The 19,957-nt window shown below is 53.3% G+C and overlaps 1 protein-coding gene across 6 annotated transcripts in view; it reads right to left on the bottom strand.

Moving 5' to 3' along the window:
- Positions 1–18,445, bottom strand: part of RXRG (retinoid X receptor gamma) — a 35,589-nt gene extending 17,144 nt beyond the window's left edge. For 2 of the 6 annotated variants that reach the window (XM_035333541.1, XM_035333543.1), the window contains exon 1: positions 18,238–18,444. In XM_035333541.1, coding sequence (XP_035189432.1) covers positions 18,238–18,418 — 181 coding nt within the window. In that variant the 5' untranslated portion in view covers positions 18,419–18,444. Of the gene's footprint in view, positions 1–3,459; positions 3,683–15,299; positions 15,445–18,237 lie in introns of those variants that run through there. The other 4 variants (XM_035333544.1, XM_035333540.1, XM_035333546.1 and 1 more) reach the window with 4 other exon arrangements.
- Between the last annotated feature and the right edge of the window lie 1,512 nt (positions 18,446–19,957).

Genomic DNA, 19,957 nt, shown 5'->3' with positions numbered 1-19,957 from the left:
AGGCGTGCAGGGAAGGGCTTCAGCAGAGGAGTGGGAGGCGCAGCCTGGCAGGCAGCTCGTCCTTGGAGACAACCTTCGTGGGGAAATACCTGCGAGGAACGCTCCTGAAATTGGACGCAGTTGCGTAGCAAGGACTCTGAGTTACTTAGAATAAAAGTTTTGCCGCTATGATTGCGTATTTTTTCAATACATGGAAGCTAACCCCACAAAAATATCCCCTTCCTGGTGATATTTTTAACTGTCCAAGCAGGTTTCCACAGGCAGAAGATCCACACGCTAATATCCTACAAAAAGGTTACTGGTTTTGCCTCGCTTTTAAGGTCCAGTAACCTTTGTGCTTCCATCTGCCCACTCAACTCTGCAAGTCAATAAATAATGCAGCCTTCCCCTGACAGCTGACATCAGAGAGGAGCAAACATTTTTGGAGGTGAGCAAGGGCTTCCGCAACGGGGACCTGCACAGGGCTGGAGATGAACAAACAAGAAAAGGTTTTCCTCTGGCAGTGGGAAAGAGCTGACACCTCTCCTCTCAGACAGTGCAGAGCTACACGGCTCCTGTGCTGCCTCCACAAGCCAGGGCCACCCAAAACCTGACCCACGAGGAGCAGTGGGCTGGAAGCACGTGAGGCTTTCACCTGGCTTGGTGCAGACTCAGCATCAGATGCTGGTTTGAGATCTTGGGCTGATTTGACTGAAATTGGACAAGGTATCTCTATGGCTATGGTGATCTTACCAACCAAAGACTCCCTTTCGCAACTGCTTGTCAGGTAGTTAAAATAAAGACTGCGTGCCAAATTCACCACCACCTACCCCTACAGGTATCACATCCCCCTGGTGACAACAGTAATGCACAAGAGTTATATAAAAGTTTCCCATTCCCAAAGGAAAAAGTTGTTGAATTTGAGGCCTGAAGGTTTTTTTGTGATTGTCTGATCAGATTGCTCACTGGGATTTCCAGCACAGCATCCACCAAGGACAAAACCTACACACAGATTCCTGTCTTTGAGCTCTTGGAGAAGCTACAGGTCCCCATCAGAAAGCATCCCATGGTCTGCAGAGCCTTTGGCCCTGTGAAGGCAGGTGAAAGCGAGTCTCTCCCACTTTTAAAACAAAATCTCTGTTCCACTGCCTGCAGGAGTTTGCCCCATCGCTGGATTCTCTCACACTTCTGTCCATCGGGTCAAAGACCTCTCTGCCACCTTCACAAAAGCACTCTCACAGGTCTGGCCACAGAAAACTGGGGCACCCAGAGGAGAAGCACCCTGTGGCATAGGCACCATGAGCAAAAAGGTGCCAGGCGGCCGGGCAGCAGCCCTGCTGCAGGCACAACCTGGGTTTTCCTCTGCAGCTCTCCCAAGCCCCCAGCCGACCCGGCCTAACCCCGCTTTGCCTGGGAGAGCTGACAAGATCGCAGCCGGAGGTGGTGTGGCCGCAGGCCAAGTTACATGAGTACTCATAAAAGAGACTTTGTGGAGGAGCCAAGTTAGTTCTTGTCCCCAACCAACTGTGCCAGAGTGCTCGGAGAGGGGATGGCCAGCGCAGCATCTTTCCTCACCCTGGGAGCAAGGCGTTGGATGAAATGCATCCTTCTGGGAAACAAGACCATGGGTTGAAACCCTTTCCGTGTTCCTACAGCCCAGGCTGTGAAGGCAAATCTGTCTTAGTGCACATCCCCTGCTTTGGATGTGTGAGGGTGACTAACCTGAGCGCTGGCACTGCTGCTCTCTGCACTCCTCAGTAGCACTGCACAGTCCCGAGTCCTTTTCTCAGCACAAACCACGTGCTCCTGGGCAATCTGTGCTTGTCTGTTCCCTGAAACAAACCTGCGCTATTCAGACATTTAGGATCATAGTGACAGTGATACGCACCATCAAAAACACATGTTTTATCTCTAAGTCCAATGAAGATGAAGTTAAAGCATATGTAACAGTCGCTTACATGCAAAAAAAGAAGGAAGCACATACAGTTTTAGGAAGCCAGAGCTGCATCGGGGGCATTGAAGCCCTCCGGCTTCGAGGGGAGAGTGGATGTGAGCAGGGACCCCAGGTCTGTGTCATGTCCAGGGAGCATAGGACAGACAAGAGACAGGGTTTAAAGCTGCCCCAACAAAACTCAGCCAATGCATTCCCATCTCTTGCCAGTGATTCACCAGCAGCAAACTCCTCTGGTTTTCTAAACCAAGCTAGAAGCAGGTTAAAATACCAGTGAAACACACTTCTAACTGAAAGTTAAAGTCCCAATATATTGAACTGTCGGCCAGATGTTGGATTGGTGCCCTGGTCTTCTCTGGTGGAGCAGAAATACCTCTTCTTACTACCAGCTCCCTTTCCCAGAAGCCTCCCGAATGCTCCGCTGAACGCTGTGACCCCTGCCTCTACAGGGATCTGTGCCTGGTTCCTGCGAAGATCAGTCTGAATGTCTCCTTGTACATTCGTAATACTCAAGGAATTAAGCACAAATAACACTTCCATTGTTTCCCTCTTATTGCAGCAATAGAAGAGAGTTTGGCTTTGCTTTTCTTGTTCCTTAAGAACACCAGTGAGCAGTAGATTTTTCCAACAAGAAGTCTGTTTTCTGCAGACACTGGCGAAGGACTTACTTCGGAAAGCCAAGCGCTTGTGAAACGCAGGGGAGACGATGCAATACCTATGGCTTCTGTGGAGCTGGAGAATTACTGGAGGTGAGCATCCATTGCAAGAGGAAAAATTATACGTGGTGGGAACATCCTGTGTGCAATCCAGCATCTGCACAAAGCTCATCTCCAGCAAAGAAATCCCACCCAGCAGCACCCAACAGCTCCTCAGCCCATTCTCCCTCTGCTTCCCCCACATTAGGGCAGGGGAAATAGCTTAATACCTTCAGATAAGGACAACAAGTGAGCCCTAGGAACTACAGAGCCTGTTTCCCAAGAGCAGTTCTGGTTTCTGCACTGGCTGGCTGGCGTGCAGGGGACTGGTGCAGCCCCTAGCCCTGCAAGCAGGCACAGCCCCTCTCCCTGCTCACAGCCTCGTTTGGCAAACCCAAGGCAGCTCCTGGTGGTTACAGGGGGATCTGTGTCCCAAGGGGCAGTGCCACGATGCAGGCTGCTTTATGTCTAAAAGCATTTTTTCCTCCAATAACTTAATGAATAAAAATGCAATTGAAAGATACTTCTTTGCTTTGCTCCTGCTCTTTGACAGGATAGATCCAACTCGCACACATCTCCCGAACACCAGACTTCAGAGCAGAGCCTGGCTTTCATTCAAGCCTGCCTGATTTCAGGCAGCTTGTTTTGGCCATGCTGAAGTAAATCGCAGGACAACTTCAATTGCAAGCACACAGGCACCATAGATTACCACTGCTTGTGAGCTAAGTTAAACACAATTTTGAATTCCCTTTTCCCCCCCACACTCCTACTGCAGGATCAGTTTCTCCACCTAACCCAGCAGGCACCGACCGCGAACGCAAGGAAAATACTCACTGCCAAAGCCCACGGGAAACTTAATGAAGTGAGGATAATTCCCGTACATGTTGAATCTTCAGTTCATCTCTTGCCTTTCTAAACACAACCACCTCCTCTCACTTCAAAGCTGCCCGGAGCGCGGCACAGCCCACCAGGGTCGAGACATGGCTCTGCAGGAGCGGGGGCTCTCGGGGGGCACCGGGGCAGCTGCCTCCTCCCGCGGCCTCATCCTCACTTCACGCCGGCAGCAGCTGCTGGCTGGGATGAGATGTGCTCTTGTTCCCGGCAGCTCAGTGCTGGCTCCTGGCTTCGGCTGTCTCAGCTCCCTGTGAATTCACTGCAGAGCGTCCCGGTAGCATAATCGCCCGGCTAAGACACCGATGGATGCATGCAGGCTCCAGTATAGATCAAAAATTGGGAGGCGGAGGGGAGGTTAAGTTGTTTAGGGGAGGAGCATCGTGGAGAAGGAGGCGGCTGTTTGCTTTTCCACCAGTCAAGACTCGATGCAGGTTATTAGTTATGCTAGACCCAGCCATGTGGAGGTGTTTTCCAGGCACACGAAGGGACAGCCCTCGCTGCTGTGCTGAGAACAGGAGCCCCCATGCAGCTATCCAAGCGCTCTGGGGGCTGTGCAGGGCGTGGAGCATCGTGCTCCTGCCCAGGCTCTGCTTTACCCGCACTCCTGGCATCGCGCTGCAGGGTCGGGGTCACCCCTAGGAAACACCAGGTGGAGCTGAAAGGGGCAAAAACCCAAACCCCAAACCCAGTATGCTCTGTGGCGAGCATCACGTGCAAGTATCAGCCTCCTTGCTGCACCACGCAGGGCAGGGGCATCGCTCACAGCACCAAGCACCCAGGGGCTTGCTTTCTGGCACCTAAGTTAGGTGCAGGGTCCCCGCACCCCTCCTGGAGCCAGGACAGGGTGCAAGGATGTGAGCTGGGCTGGTGGGGAACCGCTCGGTGGAGATGGGGAGCCCACTTGCAAGGAGCTGGCTTACAGCTGGTTGCTGATGGGATGAGGAGGTGGGGGACACACAGGACAGAGCCCAGGGGCTCAATCCATGCCACAAACAGCCAGCAAAATGTTGGCAGCACGAGGCAGCAGGCTGCAGACAGCCCCCATCCATCCCTAATGCTCACTTAATGCCCACCCACCCAGACAATCGAGTACTGCAGGAACTAAGCAGAAATAAGGAGGAACAAACAGGCAGATGCCAGAGCAGGGCAAAGCCACGTGAAGTTTTTTGGCACTGTCTCCTCTAGCGACCAGTGCTCTGCAGGGGGAGCATCCCAGCTCCCTGCCTGGGAAGCCCCCTGCCCTGTGGCTGCAGTTCTGGGGGGAGGCAGCAGGGATGGAGGTAACGGCATGGCCCCGTGCTTCTGATCCAGGTGACCTCAGATGAAGTCACCTCGAAGGAATGGAAGAGGGAGGAATTTTGCCCAAGGCTGTAAAGCAAGCAGAGGCCCAGGTCTGCACTGCCTGATGTGCAGAGCTGTGCTGGAGGGGGAGGAGGAGGAAGGAGGATCACAGCCACTGCCACCAGCACGCGGTGGAGAATAGGGACAGGAGGCTGGTGATGGAGGCCAAGCATCATCCTCACACCTGGCATGGAGGGTGAAGGAAAGGTTACCCTAGTTAGCTCCATTTCTTCCTTCACTCTCAGACATTGCTATACTCCATCCTCTCTAACCACAGTTTAAGCAAGGAAATGTTTTTATTCCTCGTATTAATATTTTTTAAATTATTTATAAAGGTGATTCGGCCTCCTCCCATTACCAGGTAACGCACAATATCAGGAGGACACCGTATCACCAACACAGCTCCTTACAGGCAGCAGGAACATCGTAGCAGCTCCAGGACTCGGCCTTCACCTGGGCATTTCCACACAGCAGAGCAGCCAAACCGGTGCCAGGAGCAAAGAGGCTTGCAGGCAGCAGCGTCCGTGTCCTGCATCGCCCGTTAGCTGCGTCCCAGGCACATGCATGCGGTTTTCTCAGAGTAAGGCATGAGATCAGTATTCAGAGTAGGTTTTACTGATACAAAAAAGAAAAAGAAAGTACCTGCAGTCTTGTGGGGGGAATACAAACGAGATGGCTCCCGTAGTTTCCATCAGGCCACCTTTCACATTCTGCTTGCTTTATTGCTCAGACAAGGCGGGCACTGCAGGACGGTTTCAGAGGGGAGAGGCATCCCTGCACGCCTCACTTACCGACCCCGGGGCTGGGGGCTCTGACAGCCCCCCAGGGGCTATGTCCTGCCCCGCTCCCTGCTTGGCCCAGCTCACGTCCTCCCAAGTCCTCTCCACCCTGTGCTAACCCAACTGGCAGCCACGGGGATTTCTAACCTGTAGGCAAGGCGGGCTATTTGGGGATAACACTGGCTGTGACTTCAGCACGGTCTTTTAGTGTCCTGCTAGGGCTCCGTGCGAGGCCAGGAGGTGAGAGGCAGCAGGGCAGGATGCCCCACGGCCCCACAGAGCCGGCTGCAAGGTGCCTTGTTTCAATCTCTGGTTGGAAAATTGGATTTCTCAGCAGGGAAAGCATTTTCCCCTCCATGACAAGTCTGAAAAACATTATTCAATCAAAAAACAGCAAACCAGCAAACAATTGCTTGGGAAGAAGCGATGATTTTTGCCCCCACGAGCGGGCACAGGGCAGAGCAGGAGCAGCACGGCTGGCAGCGCTGGGACGGGGAGGTGTGAGCAGCGAAGCCGCTTTGTGCTTTAAGCACCCACCACGCCGAGTTTTAGCGGTGGTATTAATCCTCACCCACCACGCAGGATCTCAGCAGCCTTAATTCCATGCTAATGACGTTTTAGTAGGGAATTATTTTTATTGATCTGCCCGGAGCAAAGAGCCTGATTTTAGCCCAGCTCTGCCAGCATCCCATCTTTTTTTTTTTCCCCCTCCTTTCTTCCAGCTTATAAGAAATGGGAGAGAAGAGAAGACAAAACGGCCCTGAGCTCCTTAAAAAGGCTGGCAGTCCCCAGCAGTAAGTGGATTACTTTATTGATTTTTAGCAGATCTGGGTTAGCCAGTGCTTAGTGCTGCAGAACACATGCACGCTGAGCACCTCCAAGGGAACCCCTCCAGGCCCTTTCCTCAAGCTAAGTAAGCACTGGGAAATTCATCTCAGGGTTTTGGGGCAGGGAGAGGCTCCAGCCCCTGTACACAAATCAGTCTGGCAGGCTCCAGGAACCAGCCCAGCTTCTCTTAAGAAGTGCTGCAGGTCCATGCAGAGGCAGCCCCTCAGCTTCTGCAAGACACTGCTTCGTGTTCTCGAAGGCTTCCTATTTCTCCCCTCTTATTTTGTGTCAACACTGTGACCACCACTGTTATCTTACAGAGGAAAAGCACTGCCATGCTGCACCCAGATGGCACTCGGTGCTGCCGACTGCCATCGGTCACAGTCAGAGCAGGACTCCTGACGAAGCAGTGCTGGTTCAAGCCACCTGAGATGCTAATGTTGCCTTGGGGTCCTGCCTTCCTTGGGTCCCCGTCAGCTCCCCAGGGCCACCGTACCACAGCTGATGTTTTGGCAGCACGCTGGAATAGCATCCCAAAGGTTTCTTGGCACTGCTCCACCCAGCCTTTTGAGATATTGGACTCTGGAGCCAGGCCCTGAACATCTGAAGGCCCAAACCTGAATCAATCTTATCCCACCCTGCCCCGGAACCAGGAAAGCAGAGATTAAATATGATCCTCATTCCCTGCACAGGGGATTGAACCACGAAAACCCCAAACATGACCAAGACTCCCAGACTCCCATCCCACCTCTGTTTAAAGGCAGTCTGTGGGCATGCATGTGGCAAGAGCATATGCAAACAACAAGGCCACAGCCCTCCTAACCCCACAGCTGCAAGCACAGCTCCCTCCCATCACACTGCTTCGAGCTGCAGAGACCCACGGGGTGCAGGTGGCCGAGGCGGGGCTCCCCTTGGATGGCCCCTGGGGTGCATCAGGGGCTACCAAGCTGGGTGCCCCGTGAGCCAAAATGCCCCTTCCTCTCCCCGCTCACCTCCGAGGGAAGACACACAGATGCCAAGTGATGTGCTCAGGGCAAATAATAATTTGGTGACAGAGCAGGGACTCAAGGCTGGGTTTCTCCAGGCAAATGGATTGACGGACCCAGTCTCAGTGCCTGCCGTACTGGTTGGCATTGGCACAGGACAGAGTGAGGTTAACTTGGCCATTCCTCGCAGATGGAGAGGAAGGGAGCTGCTGCACCAGCTCTTCCCCACCCAGCCCTGCCCTTCCCCACCACTATCTCTCGTGAAGCAATAACCACAGACACCAAGCTAATGAAATTAGCCCCAGAGCCCCACCAGGCTAATGCAATTACCAGCAGCAGCACAGCCCAAGCGCAGCACCACCAACACACCCGCAGCAACACAGACTGCCCTCTCCTCCTCCACACACCTTCCCCATCTCCCCCTGAGCCCCACGGGTGCCACCAGGTCCCCTGCCCATGTCCAGGACCAGCAGGGTCCGGAGGGCACAGGTCACTGTCCCCAGCTCGGAGGGCACTGCCTACCTTGCAGAAAGCACCGTCCCCTGCAGCCAAGAGCGGGCTCCGAGGGCAGATAATTCCCAGTCTGTTTAAACCTCGGGAGTCCTTCAATTATCAGCACCATAATGAGGCCCTCGACGCTAATCAGTGGTGTCACTGAATCCTCTTATGCTTGCTTAAGCGCCTCCAGCAGCTTTGCTGGTTGCGGGGCCCAGCTGCCCACTCCTCCCAGGAATTACCTCCCCCAGCAGGCACCGGTGCAGCGTGAGTGCTTTTGGACACAGATGCAGACAAGATGCTTCCAGGCACAGTACCAGGGAGCATCCAGGACCAAGCCTGCAGTGGAGTGGGCAAACATACAAAAAACAGCTTAAAAAAAAGAAAAGAAAAAGATCTTTTAATGCTAGCACTCTTCTAAACCACCAAGCCAAGCTTATTCTCCAGGATGCTCCAGGAAGCTTTTTGGCCCCTGGTGGTGGGTGGCAGGTGACCCTGTCCCGCACTGCTTCTCTGTCCTGGCACTCACTTGTGGGGCGACAGGCAGCTCTCTCCGCACATCCGTTCTGACTCAGGCTTTCTGCTCCAACAATACACTTTTTAATATCATGCGAGGAGCAAAAACAACAGGTCCACTATAACGCCGAGATATCCTGAGGCAGAAAATCCATTTGGAGCCCAGCAAGAGAGAGTCAAGTCAATTAGACACTTTCTGGGGCGTCAAGCTGCCAACAATCCCAGCCTTTGTAAGAGCGAAGAATCACTGCCTATGTGCTTCCCAGAGACTCCCCCTTGCCAGAGCAGAAAGGTCAGCAGCGGCAGCGTCATGGAAAAGCATGCAGTAAAATATCCCCGGGAAGGTGGATCCAAAGGAACAGCCTTGTGGACCTTTTCTGTCAAAAGCATCCATTGCTTTGGGGTCAGGGTTCGTGGGGGAACGAGCGTGGCTGTTAGCAGGGAGATGTGGTGTGCCAGATCGAGAGGTTTGGGCACGGATTGCGTTGAGGGGCGATGCTGGGTCTGCAGGCTGCTAGCTCGGGGCCTGGGAGCTCGTGGCTCCCCTGCCTCCTTCCAGTGAGGTGCCTCCACCTTTCAGGCTTTGCCAGGAAGAAGCACATGCAGACAAAATGCTGCCACAATACTGCAAGGGGAAAAGTAACACGTCTGCATCCCAAGGAAAGCACCCCCCGTCACTTGTTAGTGGTATGGGGCAGACAGCTGGGCTACAGAACCAGGACCGTGGGTTGGGTGAGCCAGGATTTCCACTGGCAAGCGCCCAAATCACCCAGATCTCAGGCAGGTCTCTGACCAAAAGCCCTCAGTTACAAAGAGTTGGATTGGAAACAAACTCAGCTCTTAATAAAGCCCGCTCTGATAAATCATTTGGTGCTCAGCAAGGGGCTTTCAAAGCACACACCAAGATGAGATTCACTTGATGCCTCCCTGCTATCCCCCTGCAAGCAAACTTCATCAGACTGCCAGAGTAACTCCAAGCTGTAATGCACATGCAAGCCCTACTCCAGCCCTGCTGTACACATGATGGGAAGCTGGCATTTCTGCACGCCTGAGAACAGCTAGCTTGGCCTCCTTCAAAGAGAAATGAAGGATGACATTCCCTCATCCTCTGAGAGCAGCCCCCAAGTTATCAGGGGCGTTTTAGAATACACAGCCCTTGCACTTGCCTGCAATGCTGCTGTTTTCCCTCAGCAACCGTTCCTCGGAGGAAATTTTTCAATAGGAGATGGATCCTTGACTGGGTTAATCCTGCATTAGTGCTTGTAAGGACAGCAAATAAAAACAAAATCCCTCAAATAAAAATCCCCATGATTTCAGGGCTTCTCTGACTACCCAGAAACAAACTACCTAAATAAAACTCTGTCCTCCCACCTATCTCTGCAGAACTCCTGGAAAACTTTCAAAAAGCCTCCCCCCCCCCCCCCCTTTTTTTTTTCCCCCTGAACCCTGCTCAATTCTTCACTCTTTTGCTGTGAGACCTGAATTTTGTGAGACGACCTGTGTCCTCTGGGGTGGACGTCACCCATGCCCCAAGCAGCCGGGGGCTGTTCTTGCTGCTCTCGCTCCGTGCATCCCCACGTTCGTGCTTTTACATTTCCTCCTGCTTCAGCAAGTGCAAAACTCCAGAGACAACCTGTCAATCTCCATCACATCTGGCTGCCTCATGTGCTCTATTTATACCAGACAGGCAAATGTGGATCTCGGAGTTCAAGGTAAAGGGGTTATTTCTGCTCTGAGTAGCTCCCTTCTCAGGGGAGGAAGGATTGGAGGCACCTGAGAGCCAGGGGCTGGCACCCACCCCTTAAAGGCTGGGGACACAGCAGCAAGCACCAACCACAGCACCACGGATGTGAAAGCCCTGAGGTTGATACCCGCTGTAGGACACCTCCCTCTCCATAGCATGGCACAGAGGGGCACGGGAGGGGGACCAACACACCCCACAGGCTTTCTAGCCCACGTTCTCTCCAAGTAAGTAAGGCCACGGCAGTAAGCTTGCTCTCGTTGGGTCTGGCCATGGTGCAGGCAGCTGGCTACCCGGTGTATCCTCAATGCACGGCAAGGGCTTGTACCAAATCGTGGCTGCCTCTCTGGTGTTTTCATGCCTACAATACCCTGGCAGCCAGAGAACAGATTGTATCTGGCGCAGGACAAAGCCTGCCTTATCAAGCTGCCCCATTGCTATCATTTAAACAGATCTGAAGAAGGAAGGAGGCTTTTACACCAAATTAGCACTTGGTTCAGATTAAAAGCTCTGTGGCCATGTGACACCAAGGGCTCTAAAGCCACATCTCTATTGAAGCTTCAGTCAGCTCTTCTCAGCCAGCTGCCTTTGGGATTGTCCTCTGTCCAGCTGGTGAGGCCCTGTCTGTAAGACACAGAGGAATGGCAGGGCTGCTCTGCCTTCCTTTAGATGTTTGCTGCTCCTCAGGAGCCAAGGTGCTCACCTGGATCCCACCTCTGCAGCACTTCTCCAGATGCCACGGGCACCTTAACCCTTTTCCAGCAGACCTCAGACTGTCCCTTGGGTCAGGGGAAGGAAATTAAGCGCACCACCCTTACACCAAGGTGTCTACATGGAAGAAGGAGGGGCAGGTTTCTTAGTGCTTTGCTGTCTCCTCCAACGCACAAAGACCTCACCCATTTCTGTAATGATGTGGTCTTCCCGGGGATGGCTCTCTTGAGCTCCATGGAGCTTCAGGCAAGTGTTGGAGCAAGTTTGCATGGCTGCAAGTAGCTGGTCCCTTGGCTCACACCTATAATGCCTCTGAGCCACCAGGAAAACAAATGAAGACCACATCTTTGCCCAAGCAACATCAGTTTGAGACAGCCAGCCTGCTCTGTTTGACATTCAGGTGACTGAGCCATCGTTGCCTTGTTCTGACAGATGAGCACATCCCTCTCCTGGGACCCACCTCTCTGTGGCAGCCAAAGGGAGACAAGCACAACACGAAACTCAGCCTAAACCTTCTCCCACGAGACCTGTTCCCCTCAGCATTTCCCCACAGAAACTGTTCAAAACCCTTCACCCACCTGCATAGCCAAGGGGCAGATAAGGAGCCAGCGGCAGCGAGCATCCCTTTCCTTATCAACAGCCTCCATCACCTTTCAAACAAGTTCTCTTCCTGAAAGCCACATGATCGCCCCCAAATAGAAAACCCACCGCTATTTAAAGCCTTGTGAGCGTGACAAAACTCCCTCCACCTCACAAAAAGCAACAGCCCTGGATCAAGGCAAGCACAGAGCACACCACGCAGAGAGCCAAGACAGCGCAGCAGCGAGGAGCAAACGCATGAAGAATTGGCAGGGATGTGCAGTGACATTTGCTGGCACAGTCAAGTATCTGCTCTCTGCCCCCAACCTCTTCCCAGTAGAAAGGGAGAGGAAGAAGCAGCGAGCGCCTGCCCGCAGCCACATGTTTCAGCCCCAGCCGCTCGAGCCTCCGAGCAGAAGGAGCAGCTCCGTGCAGCAGGAGGAGGGAAAGGGGCTGGGATAACGCAGGCACAGCGATGCACTGCTGTGCACCGACTTCAGAAACCCACACACTGCTTAATAAAGCAAGCCCTGAAGATGCCTGAGCAGCTTCTCCAGCACAGTCCTGTCTCTTAGCCAAACACATCCCAGTTGCAAAATCCAGAGGCCTCAAACTTTCCACAGAGGGTTTTTTTTTTTTTTTTTTTTGGCATGTGTTTTGTGTTCTTTGCTGTAACAGTTTCCAGCAGCACAGCCCCAAAGGCTACATCTGTACCAGCACATTCACCAGCTCCAGGGCATGGTCCCAGGGTCTGTCCTGCTGGTTGTAATCACAGGCCCTGGCACTTTCCATCAGATCATTCCCAAGAGCAGTTTGGGAGTCAGCACAGGCCAAGGGCTGTTTCCACAGGGAAGTTTTGACAGCCAGGCTGCCCTCACAGCCTCCCCAGGCCCATTCCATCAGCAAGGCTTTTAAATCATTTCTGTCCACTAAATCTTGCAACCCTGGAGCCTAAATCCAGGGCAGCCAAGACCCAACACTCAAAGTATCCCAGAAATTGTGCAAGACATCCCTCAGTGCCACAAGTATTCCTGAGCCCTGCAGGGCAGGTGTGCCAGGTGGGAAGCTTCCCAGGGCTGCTCTGCCGAGACACGAGCTACTTCTGGGTCTGTCCTGCTTGTGGGACCTTGAAGACGCACATACCTGCCAGGCTTTTGGCACATGTAACCTCTAACCTAGGATGACACAGCAGCAAGGGAGGATGAGCATCGATGAACCCTTGGTCAGGTGAAATGGAAGAGCTAGAAGAGCTGACGGCCTCAGCTGACGCTGTCAGGCACAGCTCTCCAGCAAACAAACCTCCCATTTGCAAGAGCCAAGAGCTGCCCCCGTGCCTCCTTCGGGATGAAGACCCAGTTAATGGCACAGCCTGCCTCCCAGGAGCCCAGGCAGAGCTGAAAGCAGCTCCTCTGTCACGGCTCTCCACCTCTCGTGCTCCTGTGTGAAGCTGCACTTCTCCATGCATCCCCATCTCCTCCAGGCAAGCATCTCCCAAAACCTCCTCCGTCACCAGCAACCCTCCTTGGAGGGCAGCCTCGCTTGTGTCTCTGCCGAGCACCATGCACAGCCATGTTCCTGTCCTTAGTAATATGAAGAAAAAAGTCCTTTTTGTCCATCCCCATGGGTACAGCTGTGAGCAGGTGCCCTGTAGGGATGTCCATGCATGTCCACCCCGGGGGCAGCCAGCCCTGAAGCCCGGAGGCTACAACAGAGAAGAGGGCAACAAATAAATAAAATCACAGGCCTAGCTTCAAACCCTAGCATCATGTTTTGGCCTGATGAGGAAGACAGCAAGGAGATGAGACCTTTGCTTGACATGAGATGTGATGTGATCTCTCCGTGCTGTCCCAGGCTCCAAAGGGCACCTGGCTCCCCAGCCCCATCCCCGGCTGAGCAAGCGCAGCCACCCCAGGGCACCCGCAGCCCCGTGCGTGCGGAGAAGGCCGGCACGTCAGGCTCTCCATGGGATCACGCTGCCCAGCTCCTGCTCGAGCTGTCAGGGCAGGGATCACGGCTTGGCACAGGGCTGAGCTCTCCGTGGAGCCACACGGCTCAGACCCACATGCGTGGTGCAGAGGCAAGGCTGGCCGTGAGGCTGCTGAGTGGGACAGGGGATTTTGCATCCTGCATACCCAAGGCGCAGCTGCGGAGGAGCCCAGGATGGTTCCCTCTTCACTCCCTTCTCCCCCAGCAGGGATCAATACTCTTCCACCCCCTTTCACTCCCCTAAAAGCACTTGGAGGGGAAGGATTCGCCTGCTGAAGGGTCACTCTTTGCTTCTGTTGCCACATGCCCCTAATGAAACTCATCCCAAGGGACGTGGCAGGCTGAGTGCCCATGAAGTGCCCCTCTCCAAGCACAGCCCCAGCACTTTGCCTTGCAAATCTACCCCAAGGCCCGGTGCCAAGCACCCCACTTCCCTGGCTGCCGTCCCTCCTCGCTTCTTGTATGCTTTCAGCAGCGTGCTGGCTTACCCACGGCAGCTAAAACAACAAAGCTACCAAAAAAAGAGGAGAAACAAACGTGATATTCTGCAGCAATTAGGGCTAAACGGGGGAGAGGGGAGCGGGGAATGAATGGACAATGGGGAGGGCAGGGACACGGCAGGCCGTGCACGAACTGTCCTCGGGAAGCCAGATCCAAGCCAGGCAGCCCGTGAGGAAATGCAGGGAGATGAAAAGGGTTAGTTAAACAAGCACAGGGCAGTCCCCACGGGGCCTCCCTGCTGGCCAGGTTCATCATGGAGTGCCCAGCACCCAGCAGCTCCCACTCGCCCCCTCGCCAAGTCCTTTTGGGTGGCGGGAGGACGCTGGCAAGCTGTGGTGGGGTCCGCTCAGAAAGGAAGGAATCCATTAATCTCCCTGGTAATTACTGCCACATATGGATTTGCACAATTACACTGTTAATTGCTTATTATGGGCAAGGCGGACTGATTGGGCAGAATTGCTGCGCTTTAACCCCTTCGCTGCCCCTGCAGAGCAGCCTTCCTCCCAAAACACAGCTCTATCCTCCCATAACCTTGCTGCTTCCCACACCAAGGGCCAGCAGGAGACATTTGTTCCGATCCTTTCCTTCCAGCTGAGGACCCTAAGGGTATGCAGCACCTCAAAGCAGCCAGCTCCCCCAGCAAATTTTGTCTGCTCTGCGCTCACAGCACACACACCATGAGCTCTCTGGGTGCTGAGGGACTGTGTGCTCTTATTTGTTTGCCAAAGGAGCCCCAGCGCCCTCATGCACTCCGACTCGGTGCCCTCAAGCCCAGCAGGGTTGGTGCCAATGGGAGGAGGATCCACCCCCTAGTCTCACTCAGTCTCTGAGCACAGCTTCCTCCATGAGATTTGCAATGCAACATTTCTCCTCCTCAAAGCACAGGAAACAGAGGTTTTACATCATAAATACTTACATACAGCCACAGCAATATAAACTACACCAGGAAGCACAGATAAAACTCTTATAAAACCCCCAAAGGTGCAGAACCTCCACCAGCTGGGCATGGAGCAGCCTGGCCTCCCTGCCCTGTGGCCACCACTTCTGACACTGCTCTCAGGTAACAGACAACCCCATACCTGGCCCCAATATGTCTCTTTCAGGATCTGTCAATGCTTCTGGAGAAAGCAGTGCACAGCAACACACCACTATGCCAGACGGTGCCTCTCCATCCTGGCATTTCCAGCTTTGCTCTCATTTTTTTTTAATATTGCAGTTTCCCATAAGTTTCCTCTCTGCCCTTGCTGTCACACACATGGATGAGCCACAAGCTACCACCCTACCACCCCATCCTGCCCCTTTCCCAAGGGAACCTACTTGAAAGGTGCTGCTCAGCACAAGCAAAGGACTCTCAGGAAGAGCAGAGCCAGGTGTCACACAGGGCTCATGGTGAGGACTCCCAGCTCCACTTCTGAATTGCCCCAGCTAGCTACTGCAGCGGAAGCAAGGAGGGAAACCAAGCAGACTCACCACAGCAGAAGGAACATCTACCTCCAAACCACCTTCTACTCTCCTTCTCTGGGTAAAAAATCCCTTGGGAGGCCCAACCCGAGCTGTCAGCTGGAGTAGATCAGGACTCAAAACACCTGCAAAAAACTCACAGAAATCCCCCTACTGCTACCACTGCAGGAGTCCCTACTACATCACTCCAGGTCCAGCCTAGGAGAAACCTGCCCCTCATCAGTGAATTAAAGGACTTTTACTGTTCCTTCTCTGCTGCAAGGAACAGGTCAAGCAATAAGTTTTCTCTCTAAAAGGTCACCAGAGCTACAAGAAAGTAGTAGCAGCAGCATTTGTTCCTTTTATTTCAGTCAGCAGTGATCTCCTGGCTCCCAGACTTCAACACAGAAGTTTCTTCCTCATGCAAAAGCCAGCTCCGAGCTTCACCAGCTGAAGAGGACCGTTTTGTCCCCTGAATAGGCAGCATCTCCCTGAAGTGTTTTCAGGCATGCGTGAGTTCAGCTTTGAGGAAGGCAGGCTAGCCCTGTACCCAGGGAAGGCTGCTGGTCCCTGCCATAAACCAGGCATCACAGCAAAGTTCAGGGTGAATCTTCAGAGCTGTCAAAGGGGAGAGGGGGCAGAACCCCCAGCCGTGCTTCAAAAGGTCAGCTGGGAAAAGTCAGGGGGGGAAGGACACGCACTTTATTGACAGATGCAGAGTGGAAGGGACTAACCTGTGAGTACCTGCGAGCTGGTTTTGGCAGCGCACGCAAGATTTCAACTCTGGGCTCTGTTGGCTGTAGCCAGTGATGAATCCTTTGTGGCTCGTCTCCTGACAACAGAGGCTGGGGATGAAGCCTGAGACTGGGACTGGGGCCGAGCACCAGGCAGCCTTCCTTCATCCCGAGGGATGGGAGCAGGCCAGTGGGATTGAGGGCTTTCTGGCTCTTGTGACTCGGAGAGCTCTTCAGGTCTCTGAGCCTCCCTGTCCTTCACTTACTCGCACACCTATTTGTCCAGGGTTCTGTAAGATACGGAGCTGTCAGCACCCAGGAATATACTTGCAGTTTCTCAAGTATACAGTGAATCACCCCCATAAAAAGGCAGGGAATCTTGCAAAACCGATGGATTCAGGCCATGCAGGTCACAGGGTGCCAAGCCCTGTCCCAGGCAGGGCAGGAAGCTCAACAGAAGGAACACATCTGATATCTTTCCAGGCTCACCTCACAGATGATGGTGCTAAAACCTTCAGGGCAGACATTAGCAAAGGTAGGTGACAGAGGGACATGCAGGCAGCTGACACACCTAGGGCAGCCATGCTCTGCCTGGACTTTTGGGGGCAATCCCCACCCAGGCCAGCTGGGTTTGGATTCCCAGGATTCAGCCCCGTGGTGCAAAGAGGCTGGCTGATGCCTTGGCACCGGGCTGCCCTCGGTCGGGCACTCACTGCGTGCCCAAGCATGGGGGTGGCAGCACCAGCAGCACCCCCACCTACCTGCGGCACCACATCGGGGTTATTTGCTGCACCCCATAATCCCTGGGAGAAACAGCGCATCCACCGGCTGCTGCAGCTGTTATTAACAGCCAGGAAAATCGATTCCAGCGTTGTGCCACTGGCTTACCCGATAGACAGGAATCATCCGAACCATGTATCATCTGATGCTAATTAAATTCCATATCGATACGGATACATGACATGTATTTACTAAGCAAGAAGCAAGAGACGTTGCTGTTTTAAATCTTATGTGACTTGGAAATACACAAAGGCAACTCAATATATTCCCCGTGCTCAGGATATGGTTGTACATATCCTGTAAAGAGCTCACACGCAGTGGAGGTAGTGAAATACATTGGGTCAGTTCAAAACACAAAACAAGTTCAAACAAATCTGAAATCAACAAGATTATTTTGACAATTTCCAGTGGAATTCTCAACCTCAATTCTCTCCCTCCATACATACACACATATATGGAAGTGTATATGTATACATATGCACACACATGTTTAATACAGTTGACAAAATATTTATCCAAGGAGACTTTCAGTTTTTGGAGAAACAGCCCTTTGTTAAAAGACTTATTCTCAAAGAAAATTTGTGGCTAACTTTACGTTTAACTTCCACCCATCCTTTATTAACCTGTATGGGCTGATCCCCACAACTCCTTTAACATGAGCCATTGCAGGCCTCAACCCTACACACGGTATCCTTTTTCACACCCTGAATGCCCTCCACTTCAGGAATAAAGCACAAACTCATAGAAAACAGGTCTGGAAGGGACCTGGCGAGCTCCTCTCACTCATCTCCCTCCCCAGATCAGGACCAGGGACATTCAGTGATGGAGCTGCCACCTCGTCCCCAGCCCAGCTGTCCCTTCACATCTCCACCACCCCTGTTAAATAGTTCTTCCCAGTGCCTAACCTGAGCCTTCCCTCCTGCGACATGAGTTCATCCATTTATAACTTGTCCCTAGTGTTGAAGACTTCTGCTGCTCCTCTGTCCTCTCCTCACTGAGCAGCAGTAGCTGCTCAGCCTTTCTTTGAAAGCCCTGACCTCCAACCCTCCCACCATCCTTGCGACTGACTTTCCTGCAGATCCACGTGGCTGCGCCTCACAAGGACAAGTCTCCTACATCTGCCATCAGAACTGTACTTCTCCTCGTCAAGCTCAAGAAGAAACTATTGCTGAAGGAACGGGAGAGCAGTTTCTTTCCAAAATCCTCACGTGAAGTAAACTCCCAGTAAGGCTCAGCCCAGCTGGCAGCCCGCATTGCAGCTCAGCACGACCCATTCGCACGAGGACAAAGCAAGGACTTACAGAAGTGAGGGAAGGAGCCTGTCTCCAGGGAATAAGGAGCCTGCGTGCTCGGCTGCATTTCCAACCTGTGTCCTGGCTCTTCAGCAGACTCAACCATGAAGGGAGGTTTGGGATCAGCTCTCCCATCCGCGCTGGGCTGTTGGAGAAGGAGAGGATCAGAAAGAAAGGAGTGTTTGCGCATGACACAGCAGCATCCTCACAATTTGTCCTAAGTTACAAATTTACCTCCCAGACCTTGACCGGGGCTGGGGTTTCCTGTGTTTGCTCTTGGGCTCCTGTCCCTTTGGACAACAGGAGGTGTTGCAACGCCGGGGGGAGGGCTGGCTGCGAAAGGCTGCGCGACACAAAGGAGTTGGTCCAAAGCAGCTCTGCTGAGAAATTGTCTCCTGGAAGCGATTTCTTTTCTAACCCTGGCTCCTGATGGAAGAAAACCAAGCAAAAAACTGTCATCCCACCATGAGCAGCCTTGGGTTGTACCCAGCCTGTCTGACTTCCAGACTGCAATAGCCACTGTCCTTTGAACTCTTGTCACAGCTCCACAAGTTGCCCATCTCGGTTCTGCTTTCCTCCTCCTCTCTTCCTTTCTCTCTGCCAGGTGGCCTTTTTTCTCCCGTCTGCAAACATCCCCCCTCTACACGGTAACAAACTTTGCGATTAGGAAGGTCGCAATGTTCGCCACCTCGCTGCTGGACTCCAGGGGAGACCAGGCATAGCTGGCTTTTGCCTCAGAGAAGCTGTCTGAGGACTGTGGGGGTGGGTGACAGGGGAGAAATGTCCTATATGCATTCCTGCGCCGCGTCCTTGGCTGCGTAGGGGTGACCTGGACAGACCCTTGTCTCCAGAAGGCTATCAGGAGACAACCAGCCTGTGCTGCAACCAGTTTTTCTAGTGCTGAAGTTAGAGCCCCTGGCTCTGTCTCTGTGCCTGCTTATCTCTGTTACACTCTCAAACCCTGTGTGGGCGTCCGCCTGCATCTTCCCTCCGCGTTTCGATTTTGCTAGTCCTGATGGAGAGGAGCTACGAGCAGATGGAGAGGAGCTACAAGCAAACAACATTCCTCTCCCCTGTCTGCACTGATAATCTCGGGAACTCATCTCCTCTGTGCTCCCCTCCAGGCTGTGTCAACATCGCCGGGGTTGCGGAGGGCAGGATTGCACCGACTGTGCTGCCCCATCCCGTACGCCGTGTGCTGCCCGGCCCAGCACACCGCACCGAGAATATTCCTCTGGGGGATGAGTCAGAGCTGTGAGGGGTTTATAAACCCCTCCCTCTCCTGGATTTCTCCATATTTACAGCAAGAAAGCACGCAGGTCCTAGAGTGCAAAGTGATCTTGAGACTTCTCCTTCCAGAGGCTTTCAGAAACCAGAGCCCCTGCATTGCTGTCATCCCCTCAGATCACCAGACAAGGTGGACCACAAAGCCTCTTCCACATCAGTGCCAACCACCAGGACATCTCCCACAGGAGAAACAGCCCCAGGGAGTCCAGGCAGACAGAGCTAGCAGGGGTGCCAAACTGCTGGTTTGACTTTGCTTGCATATTCAGGAAACTCCTAATCTGAAAAGGCAGCAAATTCCCCAAATTAATGTTCTCACGGAGGTGAAACGCTGTAGGGGTGTCTGGATTGGAGCCGGGACAAGACATGGAAAGACGAGGTGCCCTTTGGCATCAGCTCTGGGCCTCTCTAGGAACCAGAGAAACCCAGAAAGCTGTCTGCTGTC

Source organism: Oxyura jamaicensis, chromosome 8 (assembly GCF_011077185.1).
Source record: "Oxyura jamaicensis isolate SHBP4307 breed ruddy duck chromosome 8, BPBGC_Ojam_1.0, whole genome shotgun sequence".
NCBI lineage: Eukaryota > Metazoa > Chordata > Aves > Anseriformes > Anatidae > Oxyura > Oxyura jamaicensis.
This window is presented reverse-complemented; position numbering and strand designations above follow the sequence as displayed.